At 44.2% G+C, this 22,107-nt stretch overlaps 1 protein-coding gene across 1 annotated transcript in view; it reads right to left on the bottom strand.

Moving 5' to 3' along the window:
- MAML3 (mastermind like transcriptional coactivator 3) overlaps positions 1-6,119 on the bottom strand; it is a 402,002-nt gene extending 395,883 nt beyond the window's left edge. The window contains exon 1 of the mRNA XM_088451440.1: positions 4,691-6,119. Within this exon, the coding sequence (XP_088307566.1) occupies positions 4,691-5,233 (543 nt within the window). The 5' untranslated portion in view covers positions 5,234-6,119. The remainder of the gene's footprint in view (positions 1-4,690) is intronic.
- Positions 6,120-22,107: the final 15,988 nt, after the last annotated feature.

Below are 22,107 nucleotides of genomic sequence, written 5' to 3'. Positions count from 1 at the left end.
CCTGCGGGGACTTTGCAGGGACAGCGTGTTAATGCAACCGCTGTCCCAGAGAAGAATTTTGATAAATAGCTGTGCAAAGTATTGAGAATAAACAACATTGTATCGATCTTGTCTGAAAATATTTGGGACAATATCGGCTCTGGTGCTGAATAGAGCCCTATGTATGTTGGCAGAGAGAAGTGCTCCCGTTACCGTTTTTTGTTTCACACAGGTAACTTGTCATTAGAAAAGTACTTCTGTAATGTATAGGTTTCAAAGGAGATGTAGTTATGAGACTGGCGGCCGATGGCTGAAGCCCAACAAGGGACTTAAGATAGGCGTTGAAATAAGGACGCCTATCTTAATCCCGATGCTGGAACACAGAAGGTCGCCTGCCCAAACGAGGCAAGTCCGAGGCGTCCTTAGTGTTAGCCACGGAGAAGGGGGGTTTAGGTTACATAGCAGGGTCAGTGTTAGGTTTTTTGGGGGGAAAGTTAGAGTTACGCATCCCTAGGGGGGAGGGTTAGGCATCACTGGTGGGGTTAGGTTTAGGCACGAAGGGGGGAGACTTAGGTTTAGGCACGAAGGGGGGAGACTTAGGTTTAGGCACGAAGGGGAGAGACAGGTTTAGGCACGAAGGAGGAGAGACTTAGGTTTAGGCACGAAGGAGGAGAGACTTAGGTTTAGGCACGAAGGAGGAGAGACTTAGGTTTAGGCACGAAGGAGGAGAGACTTAGGTTTAGGCACTAACGGGGAGGTTTAGGGTGCGGGATGGGGAGGGTTAGGGTTAAGCTACAAGAAGGGAGAAGGGGGAGAAGGGGGAGGGTAAGTATACTTACCCGACCCCTGTCGAGGCACCAACCATCGGGATGCGCTGTCTGTATTTTGACAGCAGGCATCGCGATAGCCGGCATTACATACCGATTCCGTTTCAAAACTACGAGATACATAAATTCTAGTGACGTTTTGCAACTTAGGGGCATATGTATCAAAGCTTGATGGGAGATAAAATTGTGAAATATATATCACCAACCAAACTATCATTTCTTAAACATAGCCTGCAAAATGTAAGTTAGAAGCTGATTGGTTGGTGATATATATCTCACAATTTTATATAAAATCAAGCTTTGATACATATACCCTTCATTGCAAAACTTCTTCAGAAGATCCATATATCCATGATTAGAATGAATTATGCATCTGTTATATATAGACATTATTATTTATTTTATTACCAGTTATTTATATAGCGCACACATATTCTGCAGCGCTTTACAGAGAGAATATTTGGCCATTCACATCAGTCCCTGCCCCAGTGGAGCTTACAATCTATATTCCCTATCACATGTGCACACACACACACATACACACTAGGGTTAATTTGTGTTGGGAACCAATTAACCTACCAGTATATTTTTGGAGTGTGGGAGGAAACCGGAGTACCCAGAGGAAACCCACGCAAGCACAGGGAGAATATACAAACTGTGCACAAGTAGGCTTCAAACCCATGACCTCAGTGCTGTGAGGGAGTAATGCTAACCATTACACCGTCTATGCTGCCCTGACATGTAACCTACACAGTAACATACATTTTTTAACACAGATAAAACCCCCTGAATATTACAAGATGTTGGCTATAGCTTGTGATCTTTTGAAATACAGCAAGCTTGTTAACTTCCTGTTTAAAAGAAGAAAAATAATAATAAAAAAAAGCCATGTGCCTGATAACACACAGGACCCCTCCCCTTGTGCTCATGATCCAACTACTGAACAACAGGCAAGAAGATCATTGGACACAAAGGCTTGGAAGCAACAGCAGTGGTGAAATAATTCCAGTAGCTAATACAGAGAGCACATATTACCATTGTTGTTGTGTGGCTTTGGTTTACTCACTCGACAAAAAAAAAAAAAAAAAATTAACCCTTTGCGACCAGTAAAGTTACTTTGATTGACAGTTCTCTATTCTTGATTTGTAAAACAGTCGGATAAATGCAAAAATCAACCCACACATATCTGCATAACCTACCAAGACTTTGTAATATAAACTTAAAAAGGGCATACTCGCTACACAGGGAAAATGTAGTTACTAAACAAATATATTTTACAACTAGCACAAGTTTCTCAACATAAAAATGTACAAGTCTGCTTATGTAAAAAAAACAAAAAACATGCTATAATTCCTGATACAAATGCATATAGGGTCTGTGGCAAATGTATAATTTTTTGCTGAAGACTTAATTATCTATTATTGATTTATTTTTGTTTTATGTTAAAATAGGTTATAGTTTGTTAATCCATAAATGTCAACACAAAAATCTGCCCTACACTTAGGGGCATATTTACTATGCCATAGATTTTCAAACCCACAATATTTGCAGATTATGGGGTATATGTATCAAAACTTGATGTGAGATAAATTTGTGAGCTATATATGACCAACCAATCAGCTTCTAAATTACATTTTGCAGGCTGTGTTTAAAAAATAATAGGCAGGAGCTGATTGGTTGGTCATATATATCTCACATCAAGCTTTGATACATATGTCCCTAACCCTGCCATGTTTTAAAGGGTGATAATAGTAATTAAATATTATTGCTTTTTAAAATCTGGCAGACAAAAAGAGTTTTGAAAATCCACTGCTTAGTAAATATACCTCATAAACACAAAATAATGTATTGATGTTTACATCTATGTTTTTCATAACACAGTGTCTACTATATTATACTGTAATATGTAACCTTGTCTCTTAACAACACTAAATAAAGCATATGTGTTTAAGGGAATTAAACTCTGCCCTCCCCTCTCTCTGGGGGTATTGAGGAGACATGATCTTCTCTTTTTACAGCATTATGTGAGGGAAGATTCTGTCTTAATGCAGGAGAAACCAAATAAAGGGAGGGGGGTTGCTTCCTGTAAGATATCTAACCAGTCTAACAGCAGAGTCAAGGTGGAGGGAGTGAGGGAAAATAGCCACTACTGTGCAAACAACCCTCCCCCACAACACACAGAGACACACACACTTTGCCACTCAGAAGTGAGCAGCCTCCTCTCTGACAGTGTCCTGATTACTGAAGCAAAAGATGTACACTTTACACTTGTACCCCACCCCCAGCCCGGCGCTCCTCCCTAGCTTATGACTGTATTTAACCACAAAAATCCAGTTGTCTACATTTATCACACTGCTTTCCTCCCCTCAGACAATGCTTGTAATGATACGCCCTTTTAAATGGACTGGGAAAAGGCTATGCTACAAGCTGATATTATTTGTGAAAACAATAAATACAAAAAAATTTAAACAGACCACAAAAAAATAAGTGTATTAATTATGTTAACTCAAATATGAATAATTTAAATCTACAATGGTCATTAGTTACCTTTGTAACTTATCACAAGTGTAACTAGCGTATAATATAGATTGCAAGCTCCACTGGGCAGGGACTGATGTAAATGACTGAAATAGTCTCTGTAAAGCGCTAAACAATATGTGTGTATTATGTAAATAACTGTTAATAAATAAATATTAGTGACAGTATCATTTTCTGTTGCACAAGACAAACAAGTACTCATTTTATGAGTGCAACTGTAGGTTAAGTTACAGTACATTGACAATATTCTTTTGCAAGACATTTGGTAAGAACTCATTTTGCTGTTTTTAAAAATAATTTGTAGAACAACTATGATTTATTAATCTCCCAAATATCTGGAAACTAAGGTAATTCACAATATGCTGAGTTATAAATGTATACCAACTTGTATTCATTATTAAATGACCCCAGCATGGCATTGCTGGCATAAAGTGCATGACTGTAACAGATATATCCGTCAAGTATTGACCACTTGTGACACTTATGTGAGAGGCGTATGACATACTGTATCAGAAGTGAAAAGCATGAACTGAGAGAACTGATATCTAATCTGGCTTCCACAGTTGGGTTTCTGAATGTGAAAATGCAGAAATATAAAGCACAGATAGGGTTAATCTGGGCAGATCTCTCAGGACAAGTCTTTCACTGGTAATCTATTAACCAATCCAATCCAGGATTTATGTAGGGGTTAATGTGAGGCAGCACATACACAGCACACAATGACTTGGAATGTTGCTGTCCTTTGTTACATGATCAGCCTGCACGGCTCTGGTACACTCAGGGGGCTAAGCCACTTATGAGATAACACTGAGGGATCACGACACAAGCTGCCTCCTGTCAATAACTGCATTATCAGTAAAAGTATCAAGGACCGGAATAAATACAATCATGTAACCTCAATAAGACAAAGGCATTTTTACAAGCATCCCTATAAAGACATCCTCAACTGATATGTACCAAATTCATATCTTGCCAAAAATAAAACAAATATTCGTGTATTTATTTGTACATTAAAAAATGGCATCATTTCATCGCCCTTTTCTCACTCTTTATTTCACCTGAACTCGCCTTCCCTGCAGCCAGCCAGCACAGGAAGGCTACAATCAATAAAACAAAATGCCATGGCAGAAACAAGCTTCCATAGCCTTCACTTAACTTCCTACTGAATTAAAAAGTGTTCAAAACTTTAGAGGCATTGCCCATTTCTCTTAGCTCCACCCCTAAACCCCGCTCTGAAAGCAGCAAACACACGGGATAACCCCCTCCCTCCACCTACTTCCCCCCTCATGCCAAGCAATGAGACTCCAGCAGCAGCTATAGTGCCCACTAGTAGCTCCCCCTCTTACCATGATTAGCGTGTGGTTCCTGTGCTCAGCTGTGCCGCTGGCCGGTGCCTCTGCTGCCTCATGCTGCTGCTTGTGCTGGGGGTGGTGGGGATGATGGTGCTGTTGCTGCTTGCTGACTCCAGTAGCACCACCACCAGCAGCGGTAGTAGATCCAGCAGAAGCTGCTCCCCCTTGGCTGGTGCCTGACTTCTTGGCCCTTTGCTCCAGTGTCCTCTGATACAGACTCACCGTGTCCCTTCTCTCCATTTCAATCTGCTCTGCCTGCGCTTGCTGGTACCTGCTCTCACAGCTGACATGGTGCCTCCTGCAGCCCTCTATCCTCTGCCGGAGCCGCTCCACCACGGTGCTGTGCTTTGGAATGCTCACGCTGCTGCTGCTATTGTTCGGCGCATTGGGGGCAGCAGCGCTGGGAGGGGTATTATTACCACTGTGACTACCAACCCCAATACCGGTGCCAGCCCCAGCGATGCTGCTGCCCAGGGTACTGCTGATGCACAGGCTGCTGCCGTTGCTGGAGGCAGCGGGGGCTGCGAAATCCCCCATGTCAGTCCCCGGGCACACTATTTTGGAGAAGAAGTTTATAGTGGCCCCCAAACTGTCCCCGTTTCTTACAGGTTACAGCCCCCACTACTTTTTGTTTGTTTGTTGGGGCTCCTCCAAGTGGGTGGTTACACAGGATCAGGAGCCAGGTTGGGGTGCAGACCCTGCATGGATAGCACCCAGAGTTGTTGTACACCCAGGTCAGTGCATCACCACTTTGTACAGCCCCCAGAGATGAGAGGCGCGGGGCTCTATCATCAGATCAGACATACAAAAAATATATAAAAATAAATATATCATAAGAGAGAAGAGCAGGAATTCGGGAGGAAAGCAGCAGCAGATCAGCTCTCTTCTTCTGTCTATAATCCAATGTTTCTGATCAATCCCCAGGAAGGAGCAGGAGGTCCAAGCAATGGGTGCCTACACATATACTGTCACTTACACACTTTCTGGCCACAGTCGTGTACTAGAAGACATGCCTAGGTATACACAACACACACACATGCACACACTCCTCCTCTCAGTCACAGCATTAACACACACACTGGCTCCTATTGGATTTCCCTTTCCAGAGAGCAGAGGAAAAAAGTTTACTTGTGTGTGCAGCAAAAGCGTCCAAAGTACTTTTTTTTGTGGATCTCTTGCACATTAAAAAATAAAAAGAGGGCAAAAAATAAACAAGAGATTGTACAGAAGAACCAATACAATGAGTATATCTTTCTACATAAGTAATAAATCCTCAGGGAGAGAGGAGGAGGAGGGATGGGGGGAGAGAACACACAGCTCAATAGCCAGAGCAGTTGCAGAAAGTAGAGCAGTGGAGGCTGGTGAAGGGAGCTGATAGAGCAGGGCTTGCTGCTAATGCTGCTGCTTCTGCTGCTTTTGCTCCTCCTGCCACCATCACAATGATCAAGTGCACTCCTCCTCTCTGTGCTTCCTCCTCCTTCATGCCAGCGGAGTGATATCAGGACAAGAGATCAGTAAACAGCAGCAAGAGGCCGCGAGTGAGGCGGCCCCAGGGACCAGGTGCAAAACCAGGACTAGAGTTTGAGCTTCAGCAGCAAAGGGAGCTGATCTTGCAAGGGAGGGAGAGAGGCAGAGGACAGGGCACAGAGTCAACTTTTGACCTTCCCTTGGTTCTGTGTGCACAGGGGAGGGAGCAGCAGGAAGAGCTAGTCTTTTATATTTGCTTCACTGTCTCAGTGACTGAACCTGCCTGTCACGCTTAGGGAGATGTATCAAACCTTGGAAAGAGGACAAGTGGAGAATACACTGTGTGATGTTTCTGTTTCCTCCACTATGGGGGAAAGGAAACCCCTCGGGCTGAAGGATCAGTGAAGTGGGTGGCATGTCTGTCGTGTCTATACGTGGTCATGCTGCATACCTAAATAATGTATACCTGATGCTACAGCAGGGTGATGTGTGCTGCCTGATACCCCATTTATGCCATAGTGGGTAGCAGCAGGTTCAAACTTTACACTGTACTTCTGTATGATCCTCGTAGGTGACTGAAGAATTGCAAATAGATGTGCACATCAGGTAGCTGCTAACCACATTTCCTGCAAAGGATAACCCAGCATCAGGATTTTCCCAGTGGTGTGACTGACAGTTCCCATTCCCAAGTTATTCCACCTGCACACATAGCCGTCTGTGCATGATTGTGCAGAGCAAATTATGTTTCAAATAACCAGAATCAAAAGAGAAATAGTTGTAAACTAGATGCACTTCCAAAGCATCTAATGTGATCAACACAGAAGAATCAGCTTTAATATGTTAATTAGCGTTATGTATTGTACACACTGGAACGACGGATAAGCCAATACCCTGTGCAACAGCATCACTGGGGCTGGCACCAGCATTGGGTTTTGATCGGCCAAACAATATTGTGCATACACACTTACCAATCAGCCATACGATATGTCTGGTCAGCAGAACCACTTGTGCGGTAATTTTCACTGGTTCCTGTAGCCAGCATATAGGTTGGTCATTTGGTTGTGTGTGCACACAAGCAGATGTGAACGCTGTATCTGCACAATATATTAGGGATGAGCAGGTTCAGTTCCCTGAGAATCGAACCCACTCGAACTTTGGGGATTCAAGTCGGCTCGGGTTTTCCCGCCTGACTCGGTTCTGAAAACGAGGCAAAACATCATCCTGCTGTCTGATTCTCACAGGTTTTGGATTCTATAAAGGTCCCGCGATCGCCACCATTTTTTATTCTGGCTGTTGAGAGTGAAGAGGGAGGGAGCTGGGACCTGTGCTGTGCTGACACTGTGCATAGGGGGCTGGCTACTGTTGTCACTCGGGCTGGCTGCTTAATGTCCATATAGGGGCTGGCTGTTGTCCTGTCCATAAGGGCTGGCTGGCTGTTATCTATAAAATGGCTGGCTGGCTGTTGTCCTGCCCATAGGGGCTGGCTATTGTCTACAGAGGGGCTGGTTGTTGTCTATAGAGGGGCTCGCTGGCTGTTGTCCTGGCCATAAGGGCTGGCTGGCTGTAGTCCATAGGGGCTGGCTAGCTGTTGTCCATAGAGGCTGGCTGTTCTGCTGTGTTGTCCAGGGGGTGCTCTTCACCCACCTCCAGTGTGAAAAAAAAAACAATTTTTTTTGTGTGCGTGTTAGCCACACCTGTCATCAGCGTAGGTGCACAGGGGTGCTGTGCTGCTGTCTGTCAAGGGGCTGCTGCCTCTTTCAGGGATTCACCCCCAGTGTGAAAAAAAACAATTTTTTGGTGTGTGCGGGTTAGCCTGCCAAACCACCGGTGAAATAAACAAACAGTTTTTTTGGTGTGTGCGTGGTAGCCCGCCACACCACCAGTGAAAAAATAAAGACAATTTTTTTGTGTGTACACTACCAGTGTGAAAATAAAAACAATTTTTTGGTGTGTGCGTGTTAGCCTGCCACACACCACCAGTGAAAAAATAAAAACATTTTTTTGTGTGAGTGTTAGCCACACCACCAGTGAAAAAATAAAAACATTTTTTTGTGTGCGTTAGCCACACCACCAGTGAAAATATAAAAACAAATTTTTTTGTGCGTGTTAGCCACACCACCAGTGAAAAAATAAAAAAAAAATTTGTGTGCGTGTTAGCCACACTAATAGTGAAAAAATTAAAAAAAAATTTGTGTGTTTGTGTTAGCCACACCACCAGTGAAAAAATTAAAACAATTTTTTGTGTGCGTGTTAGCCACACTACCAGTGAAAAAATGAAAACAATTTTTTGTGTGCGTGTTAGCCACACCACCAGTGAAAAAAAAAAATACAAATTTGTGTGCGTGTTAGCCACACTACCAGTGAAAAAATGAAAACAATTTTTTGTGTGTTCGTGTTAGCCACACTTGTCATCAGCGTAGGTGCGCATGGGTGCTGTGCTGCTGTCTGTCAAGGGGCTGTGCCTCTTTCAGGGGGTTCGCCCCCAGTGTGAAAAAAACAAACAGGTTTTGGTGTGTGCATATTAGCCTGCCACACCACCAATGAAAAAAAAATAAAAAATTGTGTGTACACCACCAGTGTGAAAATAAAAACAATTTTTTGATGTGTGCCGTGTTAGCCTGCCACACCACCAGTGTTAAAAAAATAAAACCAACTTTCTGTGTGTGTGTGTGTGTGTGTGTGTGTGTGTGTGTGTGCGCCTGTTAGCCACACTTATCAGCAATGTAGGTGCGCAGGGGTGATGTCTGCGTTGTTTATCAAGAGGCTGCTGCCTCGTTCGGGTGATCTCCCTCCCAAGTGCCCCCCAAAAATTAAATCAATCAATGTGTTTTTTTTTCTGTGTGTGTGCACGCTAGCCATGGCATCACAAACGCCTCTGCTGAGAATTGCATAAACATTTTCAAAGGTGAAAAAAATAGAGGATATGGTTTAAAAATTGGAATAAATCAGCTTAAACTGTGTTCTCTGATTATAGTGTCCCTACCCATGGCCCCCTACCTGACTTTGAGTGAGGCAGAGGGGCAACTCCATGCAACCATATTCCAGAGTGCAGCTGCTCCTCTTGTAGCCCAGGTCAGAAAATGTGCAGGGGGTGTGGTGATGATATTGGCTAAAATGGAGTTCATATCCACTAAAGTGGACAATGAATCCCCAATCTAACAGGAAGCGCAGCTGTAATTTGTACACAACACAGGATGGGATGACGATATAGCCTTGAGTGATGGTATAATCTGGGGTGACGTATACATCATCTTCTTCACACAATATTAATTTGTCCCCGCTGGAATCCACCATTACAGTGTAATGTGGATCTGTAATTTTTGCAGGTAATTGACGGTATAGGTCTTTGTCCTGGAATTTGTAGTTCATTTTGATGGACATCATCTTTTCCACATTTGGGGGAGTAGTGGCCGATCACTGACAAGGTTCCCGGCTGTGCTGAAAACTCTTTCTAAGTACACACTGAAGGTGGGCAGCTTAAGTGAAGCAAAGGCAACCTCGGACCTCGAGAGCTACTAACAGTTCATGTTTTCCAGACCACCTAGCTGGTGCACAGGTGTATTTATTACTCACCAATACATTTGGAAAGATCCACAGGTAGAGTTAATTATTACAGTTGTTGACCTGTAAAACATGCACTGTTGGTAGCTCTCAAGGACCAGGGTTTACTAACCCTGCCTTAAATCATAGATCTTGAGGCCACTAACTAACTATGTTTTTTTATGTCCCTGTACAAGTTGGGAAATACTGTTTCATGTGGAAAGCACTACTAGAAGTCTTCCTGGTGCCCTTCTGGGATGAGAAAATCCACTCCCAGCAGCAGCAGCCATGCTCAAGGATTATTCTGTGGCAAGGACTGATGTGAATGTGTAAATGTTTTTTGTAAATGCCTCTTCCCCTCCCCTGCTCCCTCATAAATTTTCTTCTGAATCAAAAAATTAAATTAAATTTACTTCCAATCAACCTTTCCTGTCCCTACTCTGCCTTCAACTACATACATACTCCAACTCCCTCAGGCCTCTCTTGAATAATAAAAGTGTTTCCTGATGTGCCATGTTTGAAGTTGAACTGCCATGGGTTTGTGCCCCCCACTGCTACCGCTTAGCTTAATCAGCCAGCTAGCTTGGTGCAAATTTTGGGCCTAAACTGGTTGAAAACAATATAGTGAGCTGTGAGGTGGTTAAAATTGACTGGAAACGAGTAGAAATAAATGTTATTGAGGTTAATAATACTGTAGGAACAAAAACAGGCCCATTTTATGTTATTTTAGCTGTTTTTATGATTTTTTAAAGAAAAAATCCAGATCCAAACCGAAAAACAAAACATGGAGGTGAGGTTTTGGCAAAACCAATCCAGATCCAAAACCAGGGGAGATCCAGATCCAAAACACGGGGGTCAGCGCACATCTCTACAATATATTACATCTATCAAGCAGCATCTGTGAAAGACTGTCAGGGTTCAGCCTAGGATCGGCTTCTCTCACCTCCTTGCCGGCTTCCCCTGACTTCCTTGCAGTCAGACGTCTGGTGCAGTGATGGATGTGGGCTGAGTATTCTGCCTTAGGTGCTTTTTGCGAGCTTCCATGGTTGGCTGTGTGTGCTGTGGATCGGAGTTCCCATCATGGGCGCTGCCATGACAGTTCCTCTCATGTGACAGTACTCCTAACCTATGGTAGCATGATTTCAGTCAGCTGATGCTGTGCTCCAGTAATCTGCTACCCCTGGGTATAAATCTGCCTCCAGAACTCCAGGAAGACGCTGTTCAACTTCGTTATTCCAAGTGCCTGTGTTACTCCCACTGTTGCTCTGTGCTAAATCCTTCAGCGTGTTGCTTCAGCCTGCTCACAGTTTCCCAGTTTCCTGTATTAGCTTCCATGCTAAACCTTACTCTGAGACTTTAGCTTTCTCAGTACTTCAGTGTTTCATGTCCCTACCCTGTGTGTCTTTGTATATGTGCTGCTAATTCTATTGCAGCTTTCCTGTGGCTATTACCCTGTATCACTGAAGTGTCAGATTACCTGCTGGTGTTAATTAGCTCACAGCTGGTCCTCCCAGCACATGTCTGTGTCAATCTGCTCTGTGTCTTGTCAGTGCAAATCTGCACTTGCAGTTAGCACTCTCCCAGTGTATGCCTATCTTCTCTATATGTCTTGTCTGTGCAATCTGCACCTGCATATATAATTATTCCCAGTATTTTGCCTTTGCCCAGTACCAGCATTTCTAGCTCTCCCAGTATTTGGCCTTTGTCCAGTACCACATTTCTAGCATTCCCAATATATTCCTTGAGTCCACTCTACTCTTGTATGTGCAATCCCCAGTATATGTTTGTGTTTTCCTGCATATTTAGCAAACTCCAGTACCTGCTTGTGTCCACATCTCCCTGAGCTGCTGAGCTAGTCAGCTCCTGGATTTCTTAGTGATTCTTAGTACATTCTCAGTAATCTCATGCAAGCCGGTGATCAGGATTTCTAATTGTGTTCCAGTGTATCTCCAGTGTTCTAGCAATAACTTAACATATATAGTTTCCGGTCTTCTGCCATTCCCAGGTACCTGTCCAGAGGGCCGCGACCTGCTCACTTGGTGCAGCGGAAAACCAAATCCCAATTGGAGGGGTCACTGGAGAAAACCACCAAGTGAGTTAGACTCTGCGCCTCTGGGCAGGTCTAGCCAAACCTGGGTTCGGCCGCAAATAGGAGACCTAGCCACAGTCATTCTGATAGTCACCTGAACCCCCCGGCTCACCGTCCTCCACAGAGGATCACTTTCACCGGATTGTGACAAAGACGTTCATAGATATATTGTTGTGTATCACACTGCAGATGGTCGGAACAATAGATTGTTCATCGGGTGAATGAACAATATATCGGCCAGTGTGTATCCGGCATTAGAGTGAAAACAATTTTAAATGCAACTTAAAAAATATATACACAAAATGTTAGCAGTTTTTTCTTTTAACACATGTACAGATGGAATACATACGACAGCAGCATTCCGGCAGAGGAGGAAATCCCGAACGTCAAAGGTAAGTATTGACTAACCTAATTCTACACCCTAACCCTCCCTTAGGGGTGCCTAACCCTAACCTCCCCTCCAAGTGCGTAACCCTAATCCCCCCTCTAAGTGCCTAAACCTAACCTCCCCTCCCCCGCTGCCTAAACCTAAGTTCCCCGGGGCGGGTGCCTAACCCCCCGCCCGGCTGTCCGCGCCCGGCTTACATTCGATCGGTAAGCCGGGTGTCAAGCTCCCGGCGTAGGTAAAATGACAGGCTCTCATGAAATAGAGAGCATTACACACGAGAGGTCTTGTTACCTTACTTATTGAACCACCCTCATACAACTTGGTTTTATTTATTAATTTGGGAGATAATTATACAGGTTCTCTGGTATATTTATTTATTTTTTATAAATTCTTTATTGAAATTTTCATATCAAAACAACCTGAAAGTTTCCAGCAGAAATATTGTGACCACACCGTCATACAGAACCCAATACAATAACATATTACTCTTGAAAAAAAAAAATATTTCAATTCCTAAATTCACAAAAAGTAATATATTTCATATTATAAGCAAATGGGAACCTTCAATTCCTTAAACTTATCTAACATCATACTGAAAATACATAACAGAAAGCGGGGTAAAACAAAGGGAAGAGGGGGACGGGAGAGGGAGATGCACAGAGAATAGTGTGATTACAGACATCTCTGGTGTATTTTTTTTAACCCCTCTTCCAGTCAGTACTTTACATTTACAGTATATGGACGATGAATATGTGTATTACACTAAAAGGGCAGCCGAAGTGTATTCAAGCTATTATGTTATCTACATCAAATTTAGTGTTGCTAGACATGCAGTGTCTTCAAATTATTTACTTCATCTTTACCTCTACAGGGATTTCCAACACTTAATAGAGTATTCTGCTGCAAATCCCAATTACACTAAAATTAATGTCCTGTCTACAGAGTTTGGTTATGCCAGTAAGCTAGTAGTCTATGGCCCGTATTCAATTAGGGAGCGAAAAGTCTGTGCTGGACTTTCTGCTCCACATCTGAGCTTTTCTGGGGATAAAGTATCGGGCGCGTGCCTGCTTTATCCCCGTATTCAATTTAAAATGAGTGAAAAGGGGACTCGGCAAATTGGAATCTACGGAAAAAAAACGGGAATTTTCAGGAAATAATTGTAGGACCCCCCTAAAGTTGTCCAGACATGGGGGATCACTATGGTACCCCCTTTTTTGCCTGCAGATGAACGTCAGGGTTTTAAATAGCCGCGGCAGGTGTTTTTTTCCTGACATTGAAGAAGTGATGCAGAAGAGCACTTATGTTTTTTATTTTCTTTTTTTAAGTGGTCCCATCAAATTTGGGGTACATGAAAATGGGTACTAGCATATTTTTAAGTCCCTAAAGTAATTTTTTTTAAATTCTGCAATAATGCACCTGCCGCTAATAGCCTATTTTTGAAAACACCTACTGCATACTTACAGAATACCCCTGAACATTTTAAACACTGTTTACCCTTTTTTTTTCACCCCAAACTTTTAATTAATTTTTTTGGGGTGTCCCTATTTTTTTTAATTACTTTTTTTTACACAGTTTATTTTTAAATTACATTCCCAGGGGTACAGGCTATTTTTTTAAGCCTGCACCCTTAAACCCCAATTCTGCACTTTTTTTACCATATAAAACATGGTGAAAAGTTATCACCGTTTCTTTTAAAGACTTTTCGAACCTGCGAAAAATCTTTGAAATTGAATACAGGGGTAATTGAAATAGACGATAAATTATCGCCGATTCCGACTTTTCGCCTAATTGAATACCTCCTATGTAGGATAATTCAACTTTAATTGCATGCATTAAAAGCAAAAGTTTGGGATGTAAGGAAATTTCTAGAAGACATTCTGGGGACGATTCAGTTGTTTCTGTGTAGTGTACTGACCAGCCCCGAGGCAGCACTTACTGCAGATTTCTGGCGCACCTCCCTAAAGGAATGGGTACAGGATCACGGCGGTCAGAATCTCGACGCGGGCTACCCGACAGGGTTAGGATACCGACACCTGTGGTCAATGTCCTAACCATCCTCCTACCCTAACTCTCCCTCCCCGCTGCCTAAACCTAACCTCCCCCAAGTGCCTAAACCTAACCTCTCCTCCTGCACCCTAATGGTGCCTACACACTTGGAGATGTGCTAACGATCTAACATTGTGTATGATATCCTTTGAAGTTCGGATGTGCAGGCTCGGATAGGTTCGAGTTTGCACGTGGAGTTCGGATTTTTCCCTCCAAAAAAACGGAACTCAGAACGAGGCAAAACGTCATCTTACATGGACGAACATCATCATTCCTGGACTTAAGTCCAGGAATGATGATGTTCGTCCATGTAAGATGACGTTTTGCCTCGTTCTGAGTTCCGTTTTTTTGGAGGGAAAAATCCGAACTCCACGTGCAAACTCGAACCTATCCGAGCCTGCACATCCCTACTTTGAACTCTCCCCGGGAGCTCCCCGGCAGTCGTGGTCACGATTTTGTCTAAAAAGCTGCCAATTTCATACACGATCTATCGTGCATCGTGTCGGAAGTCCAAATTGTGAGATCATGCACTATAGATCGTGAGTTTACCAAACAACACACGAAGATCTTCATGATTGGTTGGAAATTTAAATAATGGGCGTGGCTAGCTAGGGGTTATAAAAAGCAGACGCCATTTTAAACCTGTGCACATTCTGCTCTACTACTAGTGAGGTTAGGTGTATACCTGCTGAACTCTGTTCTTTGCTACTGTGCTCTGTTTTGCATTTGGCTTGCCTTTTACAAAGTGTGTTCTACCTGCAAACAGGGCCGGATTGAGGGTCACATGGGCCTGGAGCTGAAAATGACCATGGGCCTATTATGAGAAGCAGAGGAAGTGTGATCAGTACTGTGTGGGTGTGACCAGTGCCATGTGGGTGAGTACACCGCTATACTCTCAGCCCCAATGTCTCCCTAAATATGTAAAAGAAAAATACAATTTTACTATTTATGATTTATGGCTGACCGTGTGGAGAGCTGATGGCCAGTCAACATCATGTTGTCATGACAATGGGCCTATTTTTATGTGGAGGCCTGGAGCTGTAGCTCCATCCGCCCCATTGCTTATCTGGCCCTGCCTGCAAGTGAGTGCTACCTGCATTCTATCCTGTTCCTGAATTCTGTGCTGATGTTTCCCTATCGGTATAGAGTGATGGTCGCCTATGCTGGGCTCAAGGTGATAAAAGAGAGGGCCCAGCGAAGGAGGACAGCTTGCTGGACCAAGGAGTGGCTTCTGCAAAGGGATACTCACTCTCACATGTCCCTGCTGATGGAGATCAAGGAGAACAACCAGGACGATTACCGCAACTACCCGCGCATGGATGATGACACCTTCTAGGAGTTGCTGAGTATGGTGACCCTCCACATCCGGATGCAGGACACAAGGCTGCAGAGGGCAATCCCTGCTGAAGAGAGGCTGGTGGCTACCCTGAGGTACCTGGCTACAGGAAGGTCACTGGAAGACCTGAAGTTTGAGTCTCCCCTCAGTCCTTGGGCGTCATCATCCCGGAGACATGCAAGGCTATTGTTAAAGTGCTGCAGTACCACAATTGCAAGGTAAGAAAAAAAAACATACTACACATTTGTTTCTTGTGAAAGAAAAACTTTATAAATTTTGTTTTTAACTCTTTAAATAACAGTATTGTCAGCCAATATGGCTGCATTAACAACACTGTGCCAACAACACTGCACAATAATAACAAACATTTTTTTTTTTTCAGATATATAAATTTTTAAGTATGCATAGAAAATGTAGAAAACAGCATTATCACCAAATTTTATCAGTCCCAATAGCTATGCTGCTGTAAGGTATACGGTGAGTCAAATGCCAGATTGAACAGGCCAATACACACATGGCACAAGTACAGGTTGTGGCCCCAGCTTCCATCAATCTGCGCCATGTGTGTAGTGACCTTGTCCAATCAGCGTCATCACCACTGTATACCATACAGTACCTATTGGGAGTGATAACATTTGGTGATAGTACAGGAAACAATAATAAAACAAAAAAAATAGCTTTTTCAAAAAATGTGGCAAATCATCTTCTGCCTCCAGCATGGCAGTGTAAATTGCCTGGCTTGTGGATGGGGTAGTCTCCAACTGGGCTGGGGGTCCTCACAGAGGCGGTCGGGGCAGGTGAGTACATAAGAGGGTCTGCTATATATGTGGAAACATGCAGATTTGGATTAAGAGACCTAGGGCCTGATTCAGAGCCGGACGCTATTTGCTCTCGTCGTTCAGAAAAATGGGCCGGATATTTAAATAGAGCGCTCGCTCTTTGCGGTCTGCTGACGCCTCTATGTCTGAACGAGCGAACGTAACATGCGCTCGCTATTTTTTAAAAAACGCCCCCTGGCCGCTTGCATCCTACGTCATCTCCGCTATTTATTAGATTAATCGAGTACATCGAAAGGCATCTGAACTGCTCGCAGTGCTTGTGGTTGGATTTTCCTACCGCAATCATGCGAGCAGTTCAGGCTAAAAGACAACCAAGTGACATGGTCGATGACGCTGCTTTGTTAATTATGCACACCCTTAAAACACCGGTTTTGACCGTTTGGCACGCCTGCGTTCGGATCTCCACTCCCCCATTTTCAAGAACCTTCCCCTGTTACCACCCACAAACGCCTCATTCTGTCACTCAAATTAGCAGGCATTCGCTATTTTGCGAGCACACAATTTCCGACCGCAATGACTGGTTCGCTCATGCGTATTACAACCCATACGCATGCGCAGTTGTGCAAACATCGCTCTGAGCGAACGAGCAGCCGCTTACGAGCGGCTCTGAATCAGGCCCCTAATCAGCAGCTCATAGACCAGCCTCTGGAGCTCCTTCTGTGTTTGGCCATTTGTTTTGCGCATAGTGCTATTTATATGTGATGTAAAGTCATCAATATGGTCTGGCTGTCTTTGGAGGATTCGTTCCGCCTGCTGCAGGAGTATGTCCTCCGGCTCAGTGTGTTGCTGTTGCTGCTGCTTTCTCCCCTGCCTTTTTTCTTTTCTTTGGGGAGGTGCGGAAGATGTTGGGGGGGGGTTGAATGGTCAGTGGGCATGGGGATGAGGTATCCACCTCACTGTCCCCGATCAGACTGATGTCCGGAGTTGTGGACAAATCAGGCTCTTGGTTGGGAGTCTGTATAGGAAAAAAATGTAGAAAAAAATATTATAGTCATGTTTTAACCCATTTTTTACTATTTTTCTAGTTTTCAAACACCGTGGATGAGTGGAAGACCATAGCTGAAGAGTTTGAACAACGTTGGAATTTCCCTAACTGCGGAGAAGCCATCGATGGAAAACATATACGCATCACCCCACCTGCCAACACCGGATCATATTACTACAACTATAAAGGCTTCTTCAGCATCGTTCTCATGGCAGTGGTGAATGCCAACTACGAATTTTTGTTTGTGGATGTTGGCAAGAATGGCCGTGCTTCGGATGGTGGGTCCTTCAAACAGACGGCATTCTACCAGAGACTCCCCAACAAAACCCTCAACTTGCCATCACTGGACGAGACAAATCACGGCCTAAATTAAGTTTTCGTTGCAGACGAGGCTTTTGCTTTAGATGAACATGTGATGAAGCCATTTGCACAGAGGGGCCTGACCAGAGAGAAGAGGATCTACAACTATCGTCTATCCCGGGCACGGCGCATTGTGGAAAATGCGTTTGGAATACTGAGTAACCGGTTCCGCATTTTCCACACCACCATAAACCTACGTGTGGACAAGAAAGACTGGGTCATGATGGTGTGCTGTGTGCTGCATAACTTTTTGCGAAGAAAAACTACACAACGGGGAGGGTCACAGCTAGACCAGAAGATGCAGGACATCCGGAGGAGATTGTCCCGTTTACATCAGTGTCTGCACCTCCAATTCCAACAACATCAACCGCACGTGCCAAAGAAGTGAGGGAGGAGTATATGGCATATTTCAATGGACCAGGTGCGGTGCCATGGCAGGAGGACTGTCTGAGATAACTGACTAAATTGTACATTTGGGATTATTCTAAAATATCCTCAGACGGTCCACTCACTTCTGCCGCCTCCTCTTCTCCCTCTCGCTCGGCCATCAAGACCAGAGACTGGCGTTGTGGCTCCTGATCGCTGATGAAGGTTATCAGGTTGTAATACCACAGCGTGGGCTGATAGAGGTCGTTGGTGCCTGCTCCGGACTGCTTGGATTCGTCCACTTTCTTACGTTCCTTCACGTACACCGTCCTTAAATTTTGGATTTTGGCACGGACAGTTTTGAGGGTAGCATCCGAACAAAACTTTTTGGTATACTCCAGCAACTCCTCCAACGCTGCCAATTTTTTAGACTTATTGGCGTATTGTCTACAGCTTACCTGCCATAGACATTCTTTGGACTGAAGGATCCCCAGGAATCCTGTGATAAATTCTCGCTCCTTATCAATAGACATTTCTAGGAAGAAGATAAATATGGACATATACAGTTTTAGCGATAATTGTAACTAGTTTTGTGATTTTTAATGCTGATATTTAAATTTTTAGGTACATTTTTAAGTGTTTGTTCGTGTTTTAATATGCTTTTTTACAGGGTTGTAATATGTTTGTTATGGTGCATTAAATTAATATGTTTTTTTTTTTACAGGGTAGTAATGTGTTTGTTATGGTGTATTAATATGTTTCTTTTACAGGGTTATAATATGTTTGTTATGTTGTGGTAATATGTTTTGTTATGCTGTTTTAATATATTTGGTATCGTGTTTTAATATATTTTGTTATGGTGTTTTAATATATTTGGTATAGTGTTTTAATGTTTGTCATGGTGTTTTCATATTTTCTAGGTATTTAATAGGTGGCCCGTGACATAGGTGGGCAGTGGGTAGGTGGGTGGCTCACATTGGTGGACAGGGCCTCATATAAGCGAGTGGTGGCTGGGTCATGCATTATACTTTTAGGGGGACAGTGGGTGGCTCACATTGGTGGACAGGGCGTATAATGCATGACCCAGCCACCGACCCACCTCATATAAGCGGGCGGTGGCTGGGTCATGCATTTATAGGTGGACAGTGGGTGGCTCACATTGGTGGACAGTGGTGGTGCATCAATGCAGCAGCAATACTCACCAAACCACAGAAGTCCAGACTTGGGTGTGCAGGCTCAATCGCATCCTACCTTCTCATTCAACCCACGCTGCACAAGATGGTGATTGGGCGTGTACAAGGATCTGTCAGTCAATTTACGCGACGTACGATGGATCGTGCGATAGATCGTGAGTAAAAAATACTCACGATCGGCACCACATCATGTCCCAGATTGGCATATCTGCCCTACAGCACGACAGATCTGAAGATGCGATGTACGACCAGCGGGTACGCGCATCGTGATCGTGACTGGACACTCATGATTTGGGCATATTTTAGTGTGTAGGCACCTTAACCCTCCCCCCTTAGTGCCAGGGATTCTGACAGGTGTCGGGATTCCAGCACCTGCATCCCAACTGTTGGTATTATGACCGCATCCCCTCCTAAGGTGAAACCCGCGTAAAGTAGGGCTTTGGGGCTGGTTTCAAGTGTTAGGTGCGTTTTAATTGCAGCACATCTGGAGCTTAACATGGAAGAAGCTGCTTAACATGGTTAATCAAGCGCATTAGTGTGCGAGAATGCAGCTGTCATGATCAGTGCAGGGCTGGTTGTGCAAACATTAGCTTCCGGCCACTTTAGAAGTGCATGAATTTACATGATACCATGTTGCTCAGAAGTTTATTTAGGCTTGCTTGCAATCCCTAGATGACCTCAATGTGAAGTTTTTTTCCCTAAAACTGCATTCAAAATAAAAATTCAAAGGTTCTATCTACAGGATGTAGTCAGGAAGCCGGCAGTTGTAATGCCGACCGCCGGCTTCCCGACAGGGAAAGCCCGGCATGTGACTAATGATAGGCGTCTAAATAGCGACATCTATAATTCGCCCCACGACAAAATCCCAATGCCCAGCATACTGAACGTATGTAAGCCGGGCATTGGGAGCTCATAGCCGCGGGGAGGGAGGGTTAGGTTTAGAGACTCCCGGGGGGGAAGGGGAAGGTGGGGTTAGGGTTAGGCACCACTGGGGGGGTTAAGGCTAGGCACCCCCCCCAGGGAGGGTTAGGGTGCGGGGAGGGGTGCTTAGGATTAGACACCCCTGGGGAAAGGTTAGGGGTAGGCACTAGGAAGGGGGGGGTTAGGGTTAGGCACCCCTAAGGGAGGGCTAGTGGGGGAGAGAAGTGGGTTGGGTTACTTACTTACCTTAGTCGGGATCTTCATCTGCCGGCCTTCCAGTGTCCAGATTTCATCCGCCGGGCTTACAACTATCTACAACTATAAATCGCAGACAAAACGTCTTCTTTGAATCCACAAAATATATACTATAAATGTTCAATATTTACACAAATAGTACAGAAAAATTTAATATAAATGTCACTCAGGGATCATACATACAGCGATTGACAAATGACAGCTTCTACTTTGACCTTGCTTACTTAATGAGCGTTACCATAGATCTCCGTTATATTTTAGAGAGCGTTACTACTTCTGAACACTGCAGAACACTGTTATTGAATACTTACACATTCTTTTGTCTTATCAGGCCCATCTCACACATTTCCAGCCTATCATGCTCCTGTAGTGGCGGAGGTAGAGCCTGATGAGGAACACAATCATGCTCACTTTAGTGCAGTGGTTCTCAAACCGGTCCTCAGGACCCCCACACAGGTCACGTATTGCAGGTCTCCCAGCAGAAGCACAGGTGTATTCATTACTCACTGACACATTTTAAAAAATTCACAGGTGGAGCTAATTATTTCACTGATTCTGTGAGGAGACCTGGAAAACATGTACTGTTTGGGGTCCCAAGGACCAAGTTTGAGAACCTGTGCTTTAGTGAATCCAGCTGAGCCTACAGAGTAATGTAAACGTTGGTATGATATCCCAGTTGTCGGGATGCTGCTGTTCAGAATACCGACAGCGGCATCCCACAGCCAGAATACCGACACCCATTGGAACGCAAGGTAAGTTTTTTCCCTTCCCCCTACCCTAACCCCTACCCTAACCCTCCCTCCCCGGTGTCTAAACCTAACCCCCCCTTCCTAGGTCCTAAACCTAACCTCCCCCTCCCTGCACCCTAAACCTAAGACCCCCCTCCCTGGTGCCTAAACCTAACCTCCCGCCCTAGTGCCTAAACCTAACCTCCCCCTCCCCGCACCCTAATCCTAACCCTCCCTCCCGGTGCTTAGCCCTAACCCTCCCCCTAATGCCTAAACCTAACCCTGCTACCTAACGACACCCTTCCTGTGAACCCCGATACTTACCATTTGGGATGCAGACGGTCGGGATACTGGTGCCGGGATCCCGACACGTCGGGATGCCGACTACATCCCGATCTACACTTGCAGCAGTGAAAAAGGTATTGCCAACCTCACCCACACAAGAAAAAAAGCAAATACCTGTGCAGGTGTATCTCTGAAAAATGACATAAACCAATAATAAATATATCACATTTATTAGATCAGTAAAATGCATAGAAACTACTTACTCAATAAAACATATATCATATTCGTTCAAATTCCAATCTGTATTCAAGAAAAAGTACTAATGAATCTTTGTATCCACACTATAAATTGTTACTTTCCTAATTACTTAGGATTAATCCTGAAACAGATACAAAATATCCAGCTAAGTGATACTATTTTACCCCTTTTCCACCGGGTCAGACCCTGGATTTACCCCATTTCCATTGCGGCGTCTATCTGGGAATATCCCGGGTCGACGCTGTTTACACTGCATCCGGGTGCAGTGCCGGTGCTTGGCGATGATGTCAACACCAAGCACCGAAAAATCCAGCTCTCCCCTGAATGCCAGAGCAGGCCAGTGACCAGGAGAGGT

Source organism: Taudactylus pleione, unplaced genomic scaffold (assembly GCF_031769625.1).
Source record: "Taudactylus pleione unplaced genomic scaffold, aTauple2 ptg000548l, whole genome shotgun sequence".
Classification (NCBI taxonomy): domain Eukaryota; kingdom Metazoa; phylum Chordata; class Amphibia; order Anura; family Myobatrachidae; genus Taudactylus; species Taudactylus pleione.
This window is presented reverse-complemented; position numbering and strand designations above follow the sequence as displayed.